Raw genomic sequence first — 21,893 nt, 5'->3', positions numbered from 1 at the left:
ACTGCCACCCGCGCGTCCCTCCCACATCTTCGAGGGAGCAGTTTAGGCAGACTTCGACGTGACGCCTATAGTCCGTAATGCGCTACTCGCACTCCCGCACGCTTCTCGACGTGGAGCGGCAGCAGCGGGACGGCCGCCACGGGTGGCAGGCTCGCATGTGGCACCTGACGTGGCTCACCTTGGTGCTTCTCGGCTTCTACGTCGTCTGCACGTACAACGTGTGGCGGTACCCGCGGCCGGTGCGTCATGTGTGGATCGACAGTGTGCTCGTGGAGGTGGTGGAGGACGACTGGGTGGAGAGGGCACGACCCTGGCTGCTCTACGGCAGCTTCGGCTGCGGCGCCCTCCGCGTCCTCCTACACTGCGTCTTATGCCCCGCTGCGAGCGCAGCGCCGGCCGGCAACACTGGGGCCACGGCAACTGCTCGCGAGAGAACGCGAGGTGGCCGAACGAGGGCCGCCACCGCAACCGCCCACAACGCAAGTCAGCCATCACTCATGAAGGAGATCAGCACGATTGCGGTGCCGGCATGGGCTCGGCGCCGATCTGATGGCAACCTGCCACGTGGCACTCGCGGCGCTGTGCCGGCGGATGCGACCGCTGCCGCCGCCGCCTTGGCCCCGCAGAAGAGCACATTTGACCCAACGCGGCCCATGCGCACTGAGAAGGACCTCGAGTGGTTCCTGGCGTGCGAGAACGCACAGCAGCAGCAGTGGCGCTCGGCGGAAGCTGCCCTCTCCGGCGCAGTCGCGCTTCACTACCGCGATAGGGTTGGGGCTTCTGCGGCGGGTGGCGGTGGCGTGGACAGCGGTCCAGTGGACGCTGCCGAGCGCGATGTCATCTCAGTACTGTATGAAAGCAAGCCGTTGCATCAGCGCGGCCGCAGCGGCACTGCGGCACCCGCCGCCTTCGGCGTGCACAGCTCCTCGCCCTCGTCGTCGTCGTTGTCCATCCCCTGGGCGGACCTCGGGATCTTCCACCTCGAGGAGACCCTCCAGCGCACACGGGAGTGGATGAGCGATGTGTGTCGCCGCCTAGTGGCCGACGTGGAGCAGTGCGACCGCTGGTTCAACGAGCATCAGATCGAGGCGTACGACTGCCACCACTCCCTGCAGGAGCTTGCACCGGCGCCGCCATCGCATCCACAGCCGGCAGCGATGGCCCCGGCGCCCACAATGCGCTGGGGTCCCCCGGCACCGGTACCCTCCGTAGCCGCCGCTCCTCAGCACGAAACCAAGTTGGTCTCCCTCTTGAGGGAGAAGGGGCGCTGTCGCCAGACGCAGCAGGGGATGCAGGATCTGGATATGGCGCTGCGCTACGATCAGCGCCTCACGCTAGAAGTGCGTCTCGACGTCAGCGGGACCTTCTCCTCCTCGTCTGCGGCGCCACCCTCGAATGCCGAGCTGACGGCCTGCCGCGAGTACGTGCTGCAGCGTTTGCGGACGTTCGCCAAGCAACGCTATCTCATCTCGTACAACAGTAGCGGCGGTGATGTGGAGACGTGGCGCAGCGGCTTCCCCTGCGACGCCCATCTCCTCCTGCACGTCCTGCGTACGTCGGTGAAGGGGCTAAAGGAATACGTGCTGTTCGGCTACCAGACAGGACTGCAGGCGCAGGACCTTGCGCTCTACGTTGGCGACACAGGCGAACCGTACTTCTACGTACGCTTCCGCCAGGGCAGCAACGAGACGCTCTTGTCCACCCGACAAGGCCCAACGTCGCTCATGGAGGCCATACTAGCCTTTGCCGCGGTGGTGCACGTCTACTACCACGACGTGTACGGCGGGGTGCGCAGCACGGTGGACCTGAACGAGGTGGGGCTGCTGAAGGTGGTGACGGAGGGTCGTCGTGTCGATTGGACCAGCACCGGAGGCGAGTCGTGACGATGCGCGTGACAAGCGCGGTAGTGCATGTGGACTCTAGTGTGTTACGTCCTCTCTGCACTTGTTGCGCACGTCTTCACACCGCCCGTTCAACTGCACTTGCAGCCCCCACTCCCCCCCCCCCCCCCCCGCCAACCCTTCCGTTGGTGTCGATACGTCAACGTCCCCCTCCTTCCAGAGCGCACACACGCACCAGTGGACTCTTCCGGTGCACAGATGTCAGAGGCATCCGGAAGACGGCGACGAGCGTGAGCCGCACACACATGAGCACCCTACAGCCACAGCAGCTCTGCACGGCTTAGAATCTACATATAAAAACTGAAGCGGAAGGCAGCGAGCTGAAGGGAGAAAAACTGCAACGGCGGCGGCGATGCGCCCAATCGGAGGGCGAGCGCGAGGAGGTTAGGAGAGAGAACCACGAAAACGGGAGGCATAACGCTCCCCGAACAGCCCGCTGCCCACCCTCGCCTCTTGCCTTTCCGCTCCTCAGCCCTTGGCTTCGTCTTTCTCCCTCGGTACCTCTGCGTGTGCATCAAGCCATGTACTCGCAGAAGATAAGCAGTCTGGCAAAGACGAACTGGAAGACCCGCGCTCAACTACGAAAGGAGGGTGGTGGTGGTGGTGGTGGTATCGTTAGTGTGATTGGTCACCACCACCATTACCGCCCACCCACCCACCCCATCCTCCTCCTCCATCCCTTTCCCATCTTCTCCGCGCGTGTATACGGTCCAACACACGTCGAACAACCCCTCCCCCTTCCTCTACCAGGCGACTCTTGCACTCACTCTCTCTTACTCTCTGGCGGTTTCTTTTCCGTGCCTGCGTCCGACTACTCCGTCTCTTCACCCGCCACCGCCACCGCACACCCTGCGTTGTTCGGCTCTCTTCTCCGTCCTTCCTTCCTCTCTTACCGACGACAACACCACCGAAGCAATGACAGTACGCGCACGCGGCGTGCTCGACTGACGACGTTGGTTCGCCGACTTCTCTCCGGCCCTGCAGCTCTCTCTACAGGGAATACACCATTGTGTTTGGACACGTACCCTCTATCTGCTTCTGTTTTTGCATCGACGCCGTGCGTGTCTTCTTCTCCCGCCGTCCACTTTCGCCTCTCCGCCACACCTTTTCCTTCCTGGCTCTGCACGACGGACACTACCGGAGCGCCAAGCATGACATAGACTGATGGCGGCTGTCGGCACACGACGCACTCGCCGCCCGCAGAGCAACAAGCACGCAGCGCATTACTGGCAGACAGATGAGACTTCTGACCGCCGCGCGCCTGGCTATGATGAGCCGCACGAGCCGGCGTTCAAATCGCCTGTCGAGTAGGCCCTCTGCTGGCCAGCATCCGCTGAGGAGCTTTAGGGCGGCGCGTTAGGCGACCTATACCGCCTCCCTCCCCGACTCGCTGCCGCTGTCGTGGCACCGGCTGAGCTACAGCGTTGGCAAGAAGCGCATCCTGTGCGGGCTGACGGGGACGGCACTGCCCGGGCGATGCCTCGCGATCCTCGGGTCGTCCGGTGCCGGCAAGACAACGTTCCTGAACGCGATCTGCGACCGACTAGCGTCTGGCGGTGAGCTGAGGCTGAGCGGGAGGCGCCAGCTGGGCGACTGTGAGTTCGAGCGGCACTTTCGCAAGGCGATGGGGTTTGTGGCGCAGGACGACATCATCTCGCCGCTGTCGACGCCGTACGACGCGCTGTGGTTCTCGCTGCGCACGCGGCGCGGGACGAGCCGTGCGGAGACGGAGGAGCGTGTGCAGGAGATGCTGAACGTCCTGCGGTTGCAGCACTGCCGCGACACGAAGGTCGGCATTCCCGGCCTGGAGTCTGGGCTGTCTGGTGGGGAGCGCAAGCGGTGCAGCATCGGGATCGAGCTGATCTGCGACCTGAAGATCCTGCTGCTTGATGAGCCGACGTCTGGGCTGGACTCCGTGACGTCTGCGAAGGTGGTGCACCTGCTGCGCCAGCTGTCGCGGACGGGCCGCACTGTGATCTACACGATCCATCAGCCGACTGCGGAGGTGCTGTCGTACTTCGACGACGTGATGCTGATGACGCAGGGCCGCATTGCGTACCACGGGACGATGGCTGCGTCGCTGGACTACTTCGAGTCCATCGGGTTCTCGTGCCCGAGCAAGTACACGCCGACGGACTACTACATGGTGTTGCTGCAGGACAGCGTGACGAGCAAGGTCCTGATCAAGCGTTGGCGCAAGTACCTGAAGAACGGACCTCGCACGCCGCACACTGCCGCTGTGCGCCTCGCGAAGAGCCGCGGTGAGTCGTCTGCTGCGCGGTTCCTGGATGCATACATTGCGAAGTTCGGCAGCTCGCCGGCTGTGCAGTTGTACGAGCTGACGCGGCGCACGATGACGGAGATCTCGCGCGACTACCTGTATCTGTTCTCGTACATGGCGCAGGCGATCTTCTTCGCCATCGTTGTAGGCCTGATCTTCATCGTTTTTTCGTGTGTTCACGTAGACAGCGCCCCCTCTTTCTTTTCCATTCTTCCCCTCACGCTGTCTGTGTGGGCTGTTTGGTGCGGCGTATCTCTCGATCGCTGTTTATCTGTGTTATCGGTTCGGTGTCCCTTGCGCATTACAGCGTGCGCGTCTCTCTCTCGTTACCTGCACTCCTACATGAGCGGGAAGTGCACGGGGTCCAGCACGGCACCATGTGGACTCGCTGTTATGTGGTGGAGGGAAGTGTGCCGGCGTGCGCTTCTGTGAAGACGACGTCCTACCTAGCCGGCGACGCGCAACGACGCACAGAGATGCCCCCCACTACCTTCCCCGATAGATACAGACGGGCAGGCGTGCCGGCCGGCCGACACTCATCTCCGCGTCCTTCTCCATCCCCTCCACACGGTGTCTGTCGCTTCGGACCCTCCTCAGGGCCCGTAACGTCTCCTTCCGCCTCTTTTCGCCCTTGGTGTACGCCGGTGCGCCGAGGTAACATGGCGTGTGGGGTCTTTCCCCACCCCCACCCACTCTGCCTTCTCTCTGCCAGTGCGCAGATATCGCTGTCTCTGCGTCGGACACGGTTGTGCATCGAGCCACGGAGCGGCTCGTCCCTTCGCACTCCTTCCACGTTTTCTCTTGACTCACCAGCGCATTTGTAGCTGCCTTCGCTGTCTCTCTCTCTCTCTCTCTCGTCTCTTACAGCCGCCATTCATTTCCAGCAGCGGGTCTCGCTCAGCAACGTCTGGCTCGTGCGAGCGTGTGCCCTTCGTGCTCATTCGCCTTCATGGGGTCGAATTCTCTTTCCTAGTTGCCTAACCGCTGCTCTGTGCCTGCTCACTTCTTCTTTCCGACATCCGTCTTCCCTGTCGACTTCACACCTGTTTCTGCACATTTCTGTGTGTGTGCGAGTGTGCGTCTCGCGCAGCCTGACACCCCGCCCCGCGTTGCCCATCGCCAGCTGCTTCGTGCGCCCCTTCCTGGACCCGGGTCTTCCTTACGCCCTTTCACGTTTTTTTTGGGTGTCGCTCGTCACTCCCCGTGTGCCCCAGTTCCGCGCGCTTGCTTTCGACCGCGCTGCTCACGGCGCTCGTGCCATGGCCGCTATCCCTGTTGCTGTCACCTCTCCCTCCGTCGCGGACACGCGTTTTTGTTGGTCCTACATTCCTCTCGTCTCCCTCTCTCTGGCTACCACTTTTATCTATCCTCGCCCGTTTCGCGGCTTCTCTCTCGAGTGGCCGCCCGGTGTCCCTACGCGCTCGGACGATCTTCTTAAACTCTCTTCTCCCTGCCTTCTCCGCCTGTCTACCGGCCAGCGTCTCCCAGGCCCTGTTTGTGTCTTGTTTTCCTTCCTGCACATCCTTCCACTGGCTTCTCGTTCGCCGGCGCCGTCCCCGTGACACTCTGCCTTCGAGATGCCCCCTCCCGCAGCAACACGTGCGCCTACAGAGGACACCTACACCGACTACTCCTTTACTCCCATAAGCATCGACGAGCCTGATGTACACCATCACCAGCGAAGGGATTCTGGCAAGGTAGACTCCCAGCTGCACGGCTCCATCGCGGAATTCGACTCCAGCACGCAGCGTGCCATTGGTGTGCCGAGCAGCTACTCGCTGCCGCTGTCGTGGCACCGGCTGAGCTACAGCGTTGGCAAGAAGCGCATCCTGTGCGGGCTGACGGGGACGGCACTGCCCGGGCGATGCCTCGCGATCCTCGGGTCGTCCGGTGCCGGCAAGACAACGTTCCTGAACGCGATCTGCGACCGACTAGCGTCTGGCGGTGAGCTGAGGCTGAGCGGGAGGCGCCAGCTGGGCGACTGTGAGTTCGAGCGGCACTTTCGCAAGGCGATGGGGTTTGTGGCGCAGGACGACATCATCTCGCCGCTGTCGACGCCGTACGACGCGCTGTGGTTCTCGCTGCGCACGCGGCGCGGGACGAGCCGTGCGGAGACGGAGGAGCGTGTGCAGGAGATGCTGAACGTCCTGCGGTTGCAGCACTGCCGCGACACGAAGGTCGGCATTCCCGGCCTGGAGTCTGGGCTGTCTGGTGGGGAGCGCAAGCGGTGCAGCATCGGGATCGAGCTGATCTGCGACCTGAAGATCCTGCTGCTTGATGAGCCGACGTCTGGGCTGGACTCCGTGACGTCTGCGAAGGTGGTGCACCTGCTGCGCCAGCTGTCGCGGACGGGCCGCACTGTGATCTACACGATCCATCAGCCGACTGCGGAGGTGCTGTCGTACTTCGACGACGTGATGCTGATGACGCAGGGCCGCATTGCGTACCACGGGACGATGGCTGCGTCGCTGGACTACTTCGAGTCCATCGGGTTCTCGTGCCCGAGCAAGTACACGCCGACGGACTACTACATGGTGTTGCTGCAGGACAGCGTGACGAGCAAGGTCCTGATCAAGCGTTGGCGCAAGTACCTGAAGAACGGACCTCGCACGCCGCACACTGCCGCTGTGCGCCTCGCGAAGAGCCGCGGTGAGTCGTCTGCTGCGCGGTTCCTGGATGCATACATTGCGAAGTTCGGCAGCTCGCCGGCTGTGCAGTTGTACGAGCTGACGCGGCGCACGATGACGGAGATCTCGCGCGACTACCTGTATCTGTTCTCGTACATGGCGCAGGCGATCTTCTTCGCCATCGTTGTAGGCCTGATCTTCTTGAATGTGCGGGCCAACGTAGAAGGGATCCAGGATCGCCAGGGCGTGCTGTTCATGACCGTGATGAACCGCGCGATGAGCTCGACGTTCATCATGATCAATACGTTCAACAACGTGCGTGCCGTGTTCATGCGTGAGCAGCAAGCTGGTGCCTACTCGCCGCTGATGTTCTTCCTTGGTCGTAGTTTCGCCGAGTTTCCCGTGCAGATTCTTGCAGTGCTGGTGGAGAGCTGCATCCTCTACTGGATGGTGGGGCTGCATCGTCATCCTGGCTCCTTCTTCTACTACTTTGGTGTGATTGCGCTGCTGTCGCAGGTGGCAACTGGTCTCGGCTTCGCGATCTCCGCCTCGTGCCCGTCGGTTGTGGTGAGCTCTGCCCTGGCGCCGCTGGTCTTGATTCCGCTGGCTCTAGGTGGTGGTCTGCTCGCCAGCACGGACCGTCTGCGCCCGTACTGGTACTGGTTGGAGAAGCCGTCCTTCATGCGCCACGCATACATCCTCGTGCTGCGCAATGAGCTGCACAATGTGCCCCACATTGCGTGCGACTACTACCGCTGGGGCGACGGGTACTGCATCAACCAGGCGCGTGACGGACGCACGGTGATGCGTCTGCTTGGGTTTGACGGGGATCCGCAGTCGGTGAGTGTGTACATGTGGGTGTCGCTTGCGATTATGTTCTTCCTGCTCCGCAGTATCAGCGTGATCGCGCTCACCGTGGCGAGCTGTGCGAGAACGGCATGAGCACTCGGGTGAAAATGGTGACTGTGGCGAAGCTTCGAGCTTTCTGTTTTGCGGTGCCTGTGCCATGAGCTGGCCGTGACGTGTCGCGCGCATGAGCAGCGCATCTGGGCAGCTGTGATGAGGTGTATGTGTGTGGGCGTGTGTGTGCGTGTGACCGCGATGCGCGAACGTGCGTCTCTTGTCTCATCCGATTGTTCTTGTTTTTCTGTGCGCGTCGGTGCGGGCGCGCGCACGCTTCTCTTCTATGTTTTTGTGTTTTGTGTCGGCGTGTTGTTGACACGCGCTTCCACTGCCCGTGTGCGCTGACTCGCTGTCCTTCCGTTTGTGGTGCGTTGATACGTTTCCGGGGCTCACTGTAACATCATAGATCGCTGTGCCTGTCTGTCTGTCTCTGCGGGTGCGTGCGCATGCGCCTGATGACGCGGCGGTATCAGCCGCAGAAGAGAGGGAGGGGGAGGGGTAAGTGGGTAGAGCATCAGAGGTAGATGGAATCCGTGAAGGGGGGGGGTGTAGGCGAGGAGGCGGAAGATGGGCGTAGAGAGCGGCCGGCACGGCGGGGGCATCGCCTTTGTCAGTGCTGTGGATGGCAGTGGCACATCATGTGCACGATTAGTTTGTGCCGTTTTTCTGCTTTTCGTCTTGGCCTCGTCATCGCTCTGTGTGTTTGCCTCAGCAACGTTTTCGTCTTCGTGCCCCTCTCTCTCTCGCATCGAGTGCTGCTGATGTGTGCCGCTCTGGCTCTCCCTCGCATTCCCTTTCCGGCGTTCACGCGTACGCAGAGGTGTATTTTTTTTTGTGGATTGAAAGAGGGACTGTGAGGGTTTCGGGGCAGGAGGGCGAGTTGTGGGTGTGGTGGCTGCTGTCACTGCGAGTACGCTTATGGCCGGTGATGTTGTTCACGGGGACGGTATGCCCCGTCGCACAATACGGGTGCAGAGGAGCGGAGTACAAGGCCGATGGGGAGAAAAACAGACACAAGCCTCTCTCTCTCTCTCACCGACATCTACGCCACCGTCATCTGCAGACACATGCATGTGTCGACGGGTGGATGTTATCGCACTGCTGCCATCCCGCTGTACTGACAGGCCTTTTCGTGTGTTTTGCTTTGTGTGCGTGAGTGTGGCCTCTCGTGTTTCCCTTTTTTCAACTGTGTTTCTCGCTCGAAATTGTATCTGTGTGCTTTGTGGTGGTGGCGGCGGTGTTGACTGTTATGCTTTCTACTTGTGCGTTTCCAGGGGGTGGGGCACTACACGGACCCCTCTGCTTCCAGAGCCACCACCCTCCTCCGTCGAACCGCACCCACCCACCCACACACACACACCCACACGCTCTCGTCTTCCTCTAGCCAACTGGACATGCACGCACAGGCTGCCTATCAACGCGATTGGTGAAGGGGTGGGGATGCCGTGGTTGTCTATCCTGTGTGCGCGTCTTTGGCTGTGCTCGGGTGTGTGTCTTGCGCCCCGTTTTTCTTGGATTGCCCAGCCTTTCTCTCTCTCTCTCTCCCTCTCCTTAAGCTTTCCTTTGTCTGTCTGTCTGTCTTTTTTTTTTTGCTTTCCGTGCTGCAGCGGCTGGCTGTTGTTGTATTGTGCTGCTTCTCTCAGCTTTCCCCGTCCATCCCTTCCCTTTCCCACCCCCCCCCTTCCCTTCCCTTCCCTTCCCCCCACCGCTGCCGCCGCCATTGGCCAGCGCGCATGCGCGGACTTCACGCACGACTCCCTCTTCCCATCCCTCGCTTCTTGTCATGCGTCTTGTATCTTGGTCTTCGTCCTTCGCAGCCCAGTCCTGCACAGAGAGGGAGGACGAGAGAAGGGCAGAGCGTCACTGACGAGAGAGAGAGAGAGAGGACCCCAAGAATAGGGTGGAGAAAGAGCGAGAGGGAGGGATGGAGTGCGAGGGACACGTTGCTCTTCTGAAAGGACAGAAGGCAAGTTTTTATGCGCCAAGAACTTGCTTACAGGTGTGCGTGCATGTGCGTTGTGTGTGTGTGTGTGTGTGTGTCTCCCTGCACGCCTGCCTGCGCTCACTGAACATCTTCAGCGCCTGCGCACTTATTCTTCTTGTGCCTTTTCGTTGGCGCGCTTCTCTTTCCTTCTCCATCCTCCCACTCTCTCTCCTTCCGCGCTCCTCTCAATGCCTCCCGTCGCGGAGTTGTTCGGCTGCTCATCTTAATCTGCATGCAGCCCCTCTCCCCCGCACTCGTTTCTCTCTCTCTCTCTCTGTGCGTCTGCAGATGCGGAATGGGGGAGGCGGCGGCCGCGGTGATCGTCGGGATTGTGATGAGGGACACGAAGGGGGAGGGGGGAGGGGGCACGCACGCTGCCGATGCTCTCGTCCGCTCTCTCCATTCTCCATTCTCATAACGTGGTTCAATTTGTTTAACTGCCGTTTTTTTGTTTGGTTTTCTTCTCTCTGTGCGCGTGCGTCTTCACCTTCCAGCATTCATCAGCGTCTTTGCGCGCTCACCTGCGCCTCTCTCTCATCTTTCATCTCCCTCGTCTCGATTTCTCACGCTCGCGTGTGCGGATGCTCTTTTTGTACTTGTCATTGTTCGCCTCCACTTGCGCACGCGTCTGCGCGAGCGTGCGCTCCTTCCGTTTCCCCTCCCCCGCCCCATCTTTGTCGCTCCATCGAACCCGCTCTTATCCACCACCACTGCGCGCTATTTCTTCCATCCACCGTGCCCATCCAGCAGCATGCCCTCCCAGTCTCTGCGACCCCTCTTTCTTTCTCGTTTCGCGCATCGCTGTTACCGGCACGCGTGCATGCTGCATCGACATAAACCCCTGCGTCTGCGCCTGTGGGGCGGGTGGGGCGTGCGGAGGCAACCGTCCCCCAACAAGCCGCGCCACTGCACCAGCATACGTCTTACTCATTGAATGTTAGAAACGAAAAAGAGAAAACAACGGAGCGCGTCCCGCTGGGATGGTATGACGATAGTGCGTCGCCCCCTCAGCCTTCTCTGGAACAACCGGCTTGCCGCTGTCTTGCATCTCTGCCGACTGCGCGCACTCTCCGCACCCACTCACTTCAACACCGTAGGCGTTCTGATCAAACTTTATCGTGCAAGTCGGCTTGAGTGTGGGGGCAGACAAGAGGGAGAGGGGGGATGATGCCCCTGCAACCGTCCTGGAGAGTGCTCGTTTATCCGAGTATTGGCGCTACTACTTCGTCACGCGCAGCGCCGCTCTCTCCCTTTTCGGCACCCACCCGCATCCCTCACTCTCCCCGCCTCGCCCCGTTGCGCTGGGGCCACTGTCTCTCTTTTGCCTCCTCTCGTCACCTCTCCTCTCTGTCCGTTACCGCGCATGTCACCGACGTCCCTACAGTGGTGCGGACAGCGCGTCTCCTCAAAGATCCTACTGGCGGCCTGCTCTGCCCTACTGCGCTCTCCCTCCCTTCCACCCAGATGCCCCGCTTACGCAACGAACCAATATGCAACGGGATCTCCATCGATGCGGAGGACCAAGAGGGTACCAGCAACCACGGTCACCAAACCCTCTCCTATGGCAAGGTAGACTCCCAGCTGCACGGCTCCATCGCGGAATCCGACTCCAGCACGCGGCGTGCCATTGGTGTGCCGAGCAGCTACTCGCTGCCGCTGTCGTGGCACCGGCTGAGCTACAGCGTTGGCAAGAAGCGTATCCTGTGCGGGCTGACGGGGACGGCACTGCCCGGGCGATGCCTCGCGATCCTCGGGTCGTCCGGTGCCGGCAAGACAACGTTCCTGAACGCGATCTGCGACCGACTAGCGTCTGGCGGTGAGCTGAGGCTGAGCGGGAGGCGCCAGCTGGGCGACTGTGAGTTCGAGCGGCACTTTCGCAAGGCGATGGGGTTTGTGGCGCAGGACGACATCATCTCGCCGCTGTCGACGCCGTACGACGCGCTGTGGTTCTCGCTGCGCACGCGGCGCGGGACGAGCCGTGCGGAGACGGAGGAGCGTGTGCAGGAGATGCTGAACGTCCTGCGGTTGCAGCACTGCCGCGACACGAAGGTCGGCATTCCCGGCCTGGAGTCTGGGCTGTCTGGTGGGGAGCGCAAGCGGTGCAGCATCGGGATCGAGCTGATCTGCGACCTGAAGATCCTGCTGCTTGATGAGCCGACGTCTGGGCTGGACTCCGTGACGTCTGCGAAGGTGGTGCACCTGCTGCGCCAGCTGTCGCGGACGGGCCGCACTGTGATCTACACGATCCATCAGCCGACTGCGGAGGTGCTGTCGTACTTCGACGACGTGATGCTGATGACGCAGGGCCGCATTGCGTACCACGGGACGATGGCTGCGTCGCTGGACTACTTCGAGTCCATCGGGTTCTCGTGCCCGAGCAAGTACACGCCGACGGACTACTACATGGTGTTGCTGCAGGACAGCGTGACGAGCAAGGTCCTGATCAAGCGTTGGCGCAAGTACCTGAAGAACGGACCTCGCACGCCGCACACTGCCGCTGTGCGCCTCGCGAAGAGCCGCGGTGAGTCGTCTGCTGCGCGGTTCCTGGATGCATACATTGCGAAGTTCGGCAGCTCGCCGGCTGTGCAGTTGTACGAGCTGACGCGGCGCACGATGACGGAGATCTCGCGCGACTACCTGTATCTGTTCTCGTACATGGCGCAGGCGATCTTCTTCGCCATCGTTGTAGGCCTGATCTTCTTGAATGTGCGGGCCAACGTAGAAGGGATCCAGGATCGCCAGGGCGTGCTGTTCATGACCGTGATGAACCGCGCGATGAGCTCGACGTTCATCATGATCAATACGTTCAACAACGTGCGTGCCGTGTTCATGCGTGAGCAGCAAGCTGGTGCCTACTCGCCGCTGATGTTCTTCCTTGGTCGTAGTTTCGCCGAGTTTCCCGTGCAGATTCTTGCAGTGCTGGTGGAGAGCTGCATCCTCTACTGGATGGTGGGGCTGCATCGTCATCCTGGCTCCTTCTTCTACTACTTTGGTGTGATTGCGCTGCTGTCGCAGGTGGCAACTGGTCTCGGCTTCGCGATCTCCGCCTCGTGCCCGTCGGTTGTGGTGAGCTCTGCCCTGGCGTCGGTCTCCTTAATGGTGTTGTATCTAGGTGGTGGTCTGCTCGCCAGCACGGACCGTCTGCGCCCGTACTGGTACTGGTTGGAGAAGCCGTCCTTCATGCGCCACGCATACATCCTCGTGCTGCGCAATGAGCTGCACAATGTGCCCCACATTGCGTGCGACTACTACCGCTGGGGCGACGGGTACTGCATCAACCAGGCGCGTGACGGACGCACGGTGATGCGTCTGCTTGGGTTTGACGGGGATCCGCAGTCGGCGAGTGTGTACATGTGGGTGTCGCTTGCGATTATGTTCTTCCTGCTCCGCAGTATCAGCGTGATCGTGCTGATGGTGGCCGCTCGCGAGAAGACTTAGTGTTGTAAGCTGCTGTGCGGCGTAACGGGTGTTTTGGGTAATGCAGCATGCGGCTTTGTGGCGTCTGGCCGTGGTGAAAGCTGGCAGAGGGAGAATGAGGACACCGCTTCGCCTTCCGGTGGGCCTAGTGGTGGTTAAGGACAGAAGGTGGAGCGGTGTATAGCTGGTATTGATTCATCGATGTGCAGTGACGGTGAATGTGGGGCAGGCCAATCTCAGGTCGGGAGACCCCCTGTCCGCGCACGGCAGCCTATGAATATATATGCGCGCTCTGATCGCTCTTGCCGAGTTGTGCCGTGCTCTGTCGAGGGCGCTGCGGACACCTTTAGTGCTTTCTGCTTTTTTTTCGCGGTGCCGCACCCCTCTCGACCACTCCTCTCACTGTCAGGTCGTGAGTCGGCAGCGGATGCGTTGCCGCCCTCTTGTTTCAACAGGTGATGCGCGTGAACACGGGATGAGGCAAGGTGCGCTGGAGCCCGCCTCTCGGTGCACATCACGCTGTGTGTATGAGATCTGCTCTTATTCTCCGACGGCCGCTGCCGGTGTCTGCTTCTCTCTTTCCTGCTGAACTTTTATAGCTCTCTCGCTCTCTCGCTGTCGCTGTCACGACGAGAGATCGAGAAGGGGAACGCTCTCGCATGACCGCGTCGCACACTCACCGCGGTTCTCATTTTTTTTCTCTTTTCGTGGGCAGGCGGGGTGGGGATGCACTCACGTGCATCGGTTTGTGTGCGTTGGTATGTGGGTGCCCGTGATGTTTGGCTGCCCCTGCCACTCTAGCCCCCTCCCTCTTTCTTGCACTTCCTGTGCTACATATATATATATATTTATTTATACATATTTGTTTTTCGGCGTATGGCCGTGATGCTGGTGTCGTTTGTGCTTGCATGGAGAGCTTTGCCCACCTCTCTTCTCCCGGTGCCCCGTCGTGGGCTAGCAGGAATTGATTTCTCTCTCTCTTCCATTGCCTTCTGCTTCCTTGGCACGCCTCTGCTCTCTCTGTTGGTGGGTCGCGTCTGCGTGCGGGTGTTGTGCCGGACGCTCTCTGTGCTCCTCCTGCTTGTTTTGCCAGGGTGACCGCATACCACTTGTACCGTCCCCAGCGCACATCCACCCGCCTTCCCTCTCTCTCTTCCCCCCCCCCTCGTAGTCACATATTTGTTGTGTCGCGTGCAGCACGGCTGTGCCCCCGCTTGCGGTGTGTGTTGGTTGCCTGCAGTGCTGTGTGCCACTTTCCTCTCGCCCATCTTTCTTTACGTTCTGTTGGCCTTCGTGCCCCTCGTCTTCGTTCTCGCTCGACTCCACGCAGACACACAGGCGCTCCCCTGTTGCGCTGATCTTTTGCGGCTGCCCGCTGTGTGGGGGCTACGGGCATCACTGCGCGCGCTTGTCCAGCGTGCACCGCTCATCATGCGAACTGCTTTCCTACGCGCGTGTGCGCCTGTGTGCGATCTGCTCCATCATCTCCGCTGCTTCAGCGCGTGGCCCCCACGCCCTTTTCTGTGCTCGCCTGCTTTGGCTTTCTGACGATGTGAGGAAAGGAAGTGGCCGAGGTGGAGGGCGCCGAGAGGCGAAGGGGGTGAGCTGGACGGGGCGATGGAGCGTGCGTCTACCGGCGTACAACAAGAGAGGTGCGCACGGACGGGCACCGATGCGTTCATCTGCATGCACAGTCGCGTGCGGCACGGCGCCCCGGTCATCTTGAGTACGGCGACGACTGTTGTGCCTCCCCTCTTCCCCACTCCCCTATTCGCCGCTCCTGCGTGCGGCAATCCTCACGCAGTGACCAGGAAGCTCTCGCTTCAAATTTGTCTCTCTCCCTCCAGCGGCATGCCCCGATGTGAAGCACGTCGGCTTGTGGAGTGGGGCCGGAGCTTCCCATCAACCACTCCTTCGTCTTCTCGACGATAGTGAGGCGGCTCTCCGCGTTCGCACGTGTCTGTGCGTGTGCGTCTGGGCATACATCCATGAGCGCAGCGCTTTCATTTTTTTTTTTTTCGTTCGTTGGATTCCCCACTCTCTCGTCCTGCACAGGCGTATGAGGTTGGTCGAACCCGCGCCGGCGCTGTCTCCCTCGTCTTCTCGCTTGAATAAAATATCTGCACATCTCTACGTGTATACGTGTGCATACATATGCACATACATACACGTATGTGTATATGTATGTGTGTTTCCGTCTCCCTCACGCCTCCTCCCCCTCATCTCTCGCTCCGTCAGCGCCTCGAAGCCGAGGACAGCCGACGTGTCTCACGAGGAGACGCGCACGCCGACGCGGACAAACAACGAGATCGAAAGCCCGGAGAAGCGACGGATTAGAGAGGAGAAAAAGAAATCGGGAGTGATTGCATTTCGGGGTCGTGGGTGGTGGTGGCGGTGGGGGACGGACTGGATGAGGGTCTTAGCAGAAGTGCGCACGGCGAGGGATGTTATGCAGGTGAGGCGTGTGCTCATCACAACTACGGTTGTGCGCCGTGGAGTGGTTGGCGGTTGTGAGCGCCTTTGTGGGGATGCTCGTGCATGCGAGTCCCCTGAAGCGAGGGACGTGCTGTGGTATGGGGAGGAGGAGAGAGATGAGAGGTGACGCCAAGCGGCTGCTCCCTCTCGCTTGCTCTCTCTCCCTCTCTCTGCTTCCTTTTCATGTGCTGTGTTTTCGTTGCAACCGCTGCTTCGTTTTATTTCAGTGCGACAGGTGTTGGCGCGCTCCCACCTCTTCGCGCTACGACTTCCTCTTGTGTCCAGGTTACCGCCGTGAGTGGGAGATGGCTGCGCGTCTCTGTCTGGACGGGGTGTCACCGTGGGAAAGGGTGGGCGAGCTCACTTCGACACCCGCAGCTGCAGCCGCTCTCCGGCAAAGACCACTCAACTCGTGTTACTCCTGCGCATCTCCTTCTTTCGACCTCTGGCGACGCTCCGCCATCACATATACCCGGTGACGCGCCAGCTTGCCCAGCCCACACTCTTTCTTTCAGTGTGCCCTACTTGTGGTTGTTCTCGTGGGCCGGTTCCGTACCGAGATGCATGCATTCCGCCATGCGCGCCACAGAACATGCATGACGAAGTCAACAGCCACGGCGCAAGCGCGTGCGAGAAGGTAGCCGCTTCTGTCGGCAATGTCGGAGCACCTTGACGTGGCCCTCGATACTGAAGATGCATGGAAGCGGGCGTCACGGACTACGTGTGGGCTTGTCTCTTTCTGCGCCAACGGTCTTGGTAGCTCGCGCTTGCTGTCCAATGTGTTGAAGTGCCCTTCTCGTGGGAAGGTCGTTGCACCTCTTCCCTTTCTCTTTTCTGCGGTTTTCCACGGCGCCATCCATGTCCCTCCCTCCCTCACGCGCCTCCTTCATCGATGCCCCCACCCCCTCTCCCCCACTTTCTTCTGGACCACCCTGCCACACGGCATCGCACAGACAAGAGCGAACCTGACAGCCCAGTTGAGTGCTCGCTGCTCCTGTGTGGTCCCCCCACTCATACCTTGCATCGCTTCACCGAGCGTCTTTCTGTTCGCAGGATTGTGCGTGTATACGCGTGCAAACGGACGGTGCACCGCGCTCCTCTTCGCCCCCTCCCGACATGCGCGTGTAGTGTGCGTGCCCGTGCCTGCTCGGCGGTTGGCTCGCTCTCCCCCTCCCCCCTCCACGCAAAGGCCCACGGTCGTCACACGACACCAATACATCCATTGGGGCGACTCGGAAGGGAGACGGCGCTCCACCACTATCAGCATGACCCTCATGCACGACGACGTGCTCGTTGTCGCCGGAGTGTCCGTGTGCCATGTGTCGTGGTTTGCCGTAGATACCCACAGCCTGCTGCTGGCCTCCGCCACCGCTGATGCAGCACGAATCTCTCAGAAAGACCGGTGGCAGCAGCAAAGACCACATGATGGGGGCACATGGACGGAGAACGAAGATGTTCAGCTCGACTTTGTGCTTTACGGCGCGAAGGCGAGTGCCATGAACGATACGAGTGAGGTCGTCGACTACACCTTCCTCACAGCGCAGCCGCAGCCATCACGGGTGCCTGGCGAGGCTCTGGTAGCGTACCAGGCGCGCTTAAAGCACTGGATGGAGACCTGTTATGCGGCGCACTACGCCGCACGCTTCATTGACCACCTGCGCAGCGCCTCCCCAGCACTTTCTTTCGAATACGACTCGGTGCTGAAGCTGATCAGCTCGGCAGATGGGCAGCGCACGGTGCGTGGTCTTGTCGCGCCTGCATTGGACGGCAGCGGCCACCATCTCATCAGCTTCACCGTACCGTTGTTCGTGACGGGGCGGGCAGCGAAGGTGTTTCAATCGCTGAACAACGTTGCAGTGCTGTATTGCACGATGTCCCATGTCAAGTGGAAGCCATCGTACCAGCTGACCAGCGTCGAGGCCGACGTGCACACGCGCTTCCGCACGGCTCAGCGCACTGGCAGGATTACTCTCATTGCAGAGTCGGTAGTGCTGCGCCTTCGCGACGCTGCTGCTGCTGGCGGAGAAGCGGGTGCCACAACGGAGGGGCGTGCTGCCGACTCCCTCATCTCATTTTTGCACAGCTGTGTCGATTTGTACGGCCTTCCGCGACTATCTATGGCGCAGCAGGGTGCCGGCTTCCTGGATCATATTCCACGACTGGAGCATACGCTGTACCGCCGCATCCGCGAGCCGCTGCACTTTATGAAGCTGGTTCTAGGGCTCATGGCAGACTTTGGCAGCCCAATCGACGTCAGCGCGAGCTGCAGAGCATTGACCGCGACGGTTGACAGTGCCACGCCGCAACTGCCATTGCCGTGGTCGCCGCAACAGCAGCAGCAGCAGCACCCACCGCCGATGCGCAGGACGGCCACGTTCTGTGTTGTGGATCGCACCACAGCGATGAGCTTTACCATTGGCCTCCACTACCAGAGCGGTGATGAATTCCCGTCAGTGGAGACGACGTGCAACCAGTACCTGGATGCCCAACACGGCGCAACGGTCTCTCGCAGGGTGAAGTTCTCAAGGAGCGCCTCGAGTATGCGCAAGGACGATGACGGCTTCCTCGATGTTGAGGATCTGCGCGTCATAGTGGTGCGCGAGACACTCGAGTGCATGTCGGGTTCCGCGGCCCTGGCCTGAGCGCGCACCGGGATACGGCGGAGAGCGGCGTGTGTGTTGTTGAGCCGGCTGCCGATTTTTGTTTTCTTCACGTTAGCGCTGTGACTCCACGCGTGCAAGCTCACATTGTTCGCGTTATTCGCTCGCTTGCTTTCGTTGTGTACCACGGCCAGCATCTCGCGAGTGTGTGGGTGTGGCGCAGTGTTTTGTGTCGGTCCGCGTCAGCGCGCGCGTGTGCGCGCTTTGCTGCTTGGCTTGCTACTCTCCGGCCAAGATTCTCGGAGTTGCCTCTGCGCTCTCGCCGAACTCTCCGCTGTTGTGCCGCACGCCCTCCTCTGTCTTCATTTTCTTGGCGGACCGGGTCAATGCGTATACGCGATGTGCCCCCCGCTTTAATTTTGTGCCTCCCTCTCCGCTGCGCCACCCCGCATGGACTTTGACCTCTCGATTTCTCTCCCTCTGGTTTGCGTGCATCACGTCGATCGTCGTCATGGATGCATGTGTGCGTGGCTGCCTTCGAATCTGAAGGGGGTGCAGCGGGCCCATCACCAGCTGATACGGCTCGCACATCGTTCGCCGACGGACTCTCACGCATGCGCGATCAGAGAGACGCAGACACAGACACACACACAGACACACAGACACAGACACACACACACAGACACAGACACAGACACACGCAAACGCAATCTCTGCTACTAATGCGCGTTAAGCCTTTCTTCTGTATGTGTGCACCTTTCAGAGATCGCCCCCTCTCTCTCCCTTTCATCTCTCTCACCCCTTTCCATCCGCTTGTTTCTCTTGCTCTCTTCTTCCTCTGTGGTGGCTGCGGCACACTTACTCTCCTTCTTTCTTCCGCCCCATACCACCGCCATTATCGCTGGCCATTTTGTTGTGGCCTGTCGTACCGACATGTCTCTCCCCTCTTCCTGTGCTAGTCGTACATCGGCGCCCTCGGTCCGAGTCGGTGTCGTAGTTTATCATCACCTTCTAGCCTACGCCTCTCTCGTACTCTCATGCGTACAGGCATACAGAAACGTCGAGTACATCCGCAGAAGTCCCGCGTACTTTAGTTTCGTTAATGTACCGAGCGAGTGCGTGCTTTCTGATCACTGTCTCTGTGTATGTGTCCGTGACTGAGTCTCTCCTCCACCTCTCTCTCTCTCTCCGGCTCTGCCTCTGTTTCTGCCGTCGTGCACACCATCGATCGATTCACGACTGCGCACGACCGTACGCCCCCACCACCTGCACTCGCACGCGGGCGCCTCGTCTCTAGACATCCAAGACGGAAAACGAGAAAAACACCAACTAGGCAGCCAAAACACAACGCGCCACACGCGTTCCCGCTCATCGCTCTTCAGCGGCTGATCTCTCCATCACGCACGGTCTGCCAGCGCGCGTTCTGTGCCGATCTCCATGTGTGTACATTGCTTGCTCTACCAATCCTCGCGCTCGTCCTAGACGCTCTCGCCTTCTTAGAACGCTACTGAGGGCTTTACTGACCCCCTCCCCCCACAGTGCTGCTGCTGTGGCTGTGCGTGCCGTCCCTCCCTCTCTTCCTCTTCTTTGTTTTGGGTGTTTATAGATCCTACTCTCTCGGTGCGCCTGTGTGGTTGTGCGCTCCGCTCCTCTCTTCTGTTGGCGCAAAGGTCACAGATGTGCGGGCACGGGATTGTATTCGCTTGCTCAGATCCTCTGCTCGCCCTCACTCACACGCACACGCACCACGCGGCTCCCCTTTGAAGGGCCTGGTGTCATGAACACTCTGGGCAGTAGCGGGAGTGCTGGTGCCGAGGCACCACTCGTTGGCGGCCCTGATGCCCTCACGCTGCAGACCATCAATGAGCAGCAACTCATCATCCTTCGCCAGAAGGAGCTCGTCAGCACCCTCAAGGAGTGCGTAGAGGAGCTCGGGGCCCAACTGCGGCGGGCCGGCGTGAAACCGCTAGAGGCCGCGCAGAAGGAGGATGGGTGCAAAGGCACACTTTCCTACGTATCTGAGATGCAACTGCGACGCCGCGTGAGGACGCTGGAGGACGAGAACAAGAAGCTCAGCGACCTCGTCGACGAGCTGCGCGCGGAGGTGAGCGCCATTTCAGCGCAGCTGTGCGCCCAGCAACTGCACACGCAGAGCGAGAAGGATGTGTGGAAGGCCAAGGTGAGCAGCGCCGAAGCGAAGAGTGTCGCCACCGCGCACCTTCTAGAGGCGACGGGCAAGCGCAACCAACAACTAGTCCACCACCTCGAAACGCTCCGTAGGGAAGGCGAGGTCAGCGCGTACGAGTGCACGCAGTGGCGATCACTGGCGACCACCGCGGTCAGTCATCTTGATCACGCAAACCAGCGCTACGCAAGAGCCCAGATCAACTCCATTGAGGAGGATGTGCATCGCTATGCCGTAAACCGGCTTCGCTTGGTGCGTGTCGCCGCATCGGCTTCTTTATCACTTGACAGCGGGACGCCGGAGGAGACCCGAAAAATATGGAGCCGCAGCGCGCAGCTACCGAAGTTGCATCCCGCACCGCAGGTATTTCAGCAGCAGCAGCAGGAGCCGGTGTGCTCGCCACTTCACGTGTCGTACAAACGGCCACTCTCACAGCTGCTCCCTTGTCAACCACCCCAGCCCACGACATCGTACTCGTTGCCCCCGCCAACAGCCGAACACGTGAACGCGGAGACGCATCTGTCGCCGTCGCATTGCGCCGCTCTCGCACAAACATGAGCACTCCGCCGGCGGCGCTCAAGACGATAGAGGTGGTACCCTCCCCTGCAGAGATCGAGGACAAGACGCACGCCGTCACGTCGCCAACTCTGGATGCCTACCAGCACCCTCGACCTGCTCGGCCTTATCGAGCAGGGAAGCGTCATGTTCCCACGCTCCACCGTTCTCTACACACTGCGGCCCCGCAGACCGTAGTGTCAAGACGGAGGCTAGGCGATGGCTCTGGCCGCTGCCGAGCTCGGTCAACTTCGCGTCTCTTGTGGTGATATTTGGCCATTTCAAACGACAGGTTTCGGCGGGGTTGGTGTGAATGTGCAGTCATGGGTGTCGGTGCTGGCGACGCGTGAGTGGACGGGTACGAGGCTCACTGCGGGGCTTCTCACTACGCGATGCTGCCGCGAAGAAACCCCGCAGCTCACCGCGTGCGTACACCGCGCGCACTCGCTCTCTCTCTCTCTCTCGCCATGTCTGCGTGCCACTTTGTGTACATCCTATGCTCAAGGCACCCGCCGCACGCTTTCTGTTGTCCTTTTTCGATTTTGGTTCTGTGACTGCAGACGCTCTCCCATGCCCAACCTCGCACTCTTCGTCCGCAACCCCTCCTACTCCTCCTCGCTGCTCCTCCTTTCCTCGCTTCTCTCTTCTCTCCTCTTCTCTCTCTGCCTCACTGTCTTCTGCGACTTCAGTAGAGTCCTTCGTGATGGTCTACTGAGTTATGCCGGTTGCCTACTGATGCGTGGGTAGGCGGAGTTCGCGGGAGGATGGCTGCCAGTCTGTTCCTGTCTTGCCCTGCTTTCCTCTGCCTTCTCTGTTGTATTTCTTTCCCGCGGCGCTCATCATGTGCAGCGTTCCGCCTGTTCCCTCGTTTCTGTATGACGCCGTAGTAGTTGGCGCACGTAGCGTGCGTATCTGCCAGTCCGTTCACCAACTCTCTCGCGTCTTCTCCCTCGTCCTTGACAGAC

The 21,893-nt window shown here is 60.5% G+C and overlaps 6 protein-coding genes across 6 annotated transcripts; all 6 read left to right on the top strand.

The window, feature by feature from the left end:
• Nucleotides 1-77: 77 nt before the first annotated feature.
• On the top strand, nucleotides 78-1,883 carry LMJF_06_0110 (conserved hypothetical protein; the record flags this gene model as incomplete). Its single annotated transcript, XM_001680728.1, has 1 exon — nucleotides 78-1,883. The coding sequence occupies one exon, from the start codon at nucleotides 78-80 to the stop codon at nucleotides 1,881-1,883; it is 1,806 nt and encodes a 601-aa protein (XP_001680780.1).
• Nucleotides 1,884-3,525: 1,642 nt separating this feature from the next.
• Nucleotides 3,526-4,614, top strand: ABCG3 (putative ATP-binding cassette protein subfamily G,member 3; the record flags this gene model as incomplete). The annotated part of the gene is made up of 1 exon (XM_001680727.1): nucleotides 3,526-4,614. The coding sequence occupies one exon, from the start codon at nucleotides 3,526-3,528 to the stop codon at nucleotides 4,612-4,614; it is 1,089 nt and encodes a 362-aa protein (XP_001680779.1).
• Nucleotides 4,615-5,759: 1,145 nt separating this feature from the next.
• ABCG2 (putative ATP-binding cassette protein subfamily G,member 2) lies at nucleotides 5,760-7,751 on the top strand (the record flags this gene model as incomplete). Its single annotated transcript, XM_001680726.1, has 1 exon — nucleotides 5,760-7,751. The coding sequence occupies one exon, from the start codon at nucleotides 5,760-5,762 to the stop codon at nucleotides 7,749-7,751; it is 1,992 nt and encodes a 663-aa protein (XP_001680778.1).
• A 3,409-nt stretch (nucleotides 7,752-11,160) lies between these two features.
• On the top strand, nucleotides 11,161-13,134 carry ABCG1 (putative ATP-binding cassette protein subfamily G,member 1; the record flags this gene model as incomplete). The annotated part of the gene is made up of 1 exon (XM_001680725.1): nucleotides 11,161-13,134. The coding sequence occupies one exon, from the start codon at nucleotides 11,161-11,163 to the stop codon at nucleotides 13,132-13,134; it is 1,974 nt and encodes a 657-aa protein (XP_001680777.1).
• Nucleotides 13,135-16,853: 3,719 nt separating this feature from the next.
• LMJF_06_0070 (conserved hypothetical protein) lies at nucleotides 16,854-18,230 on the top strand (the record flags this gene model as incomplete). The annotated part of the gene is made up of 1 exon (XM_001680724.1): nucleotides 16,854-18,230. One exon carries the CDS (start codon nucleotides 16,854-16,856, stop codon nucleotides 18,228-18,230), a length of 1,377 nt encoding a protein of 458 aa, XP_001680776.1.
• Nucleotides 18,231-19,965: 1,735 nt separating this feature from the next.
• LMJF_06_0060 (conserved hypothetical protein) lies at nucleotides 19,966-20,931 on the top strand (the record flags this gene model as incomplete). Its single annotated transcript, XM_001680723.1, has 1 exon — nucleotides 19,966-20,931. One exon carries the CDS (start codon nucleotides 19,966-19,968, stop codon nucleotides 20,929-20,931), a length of 966 nt encoding a protein of 321 aa, XP_001680775.1.
• Between the last annotated feature and the right edge of the window lie 962 nt (nucleotides 20,932-21,893).

Source organism: Leishmania major, chromosome 6 (genome assembly GCF_000002725.2).
Source record: "Leishmania major strain Friedlin complete genome, chromosome 6".
NCBI classification, from domain to species: domain Eukaryota; phylum Euglenozoa; class Kinetoplastea; order Trypanosomatida; family Trypanosomatidae; genus Leishmania; species Leishmania major.
Note: the sequence above shows the minus strand (reverse complement) of the source record. Positions and strands in the feature narration are given on the sequence as shown.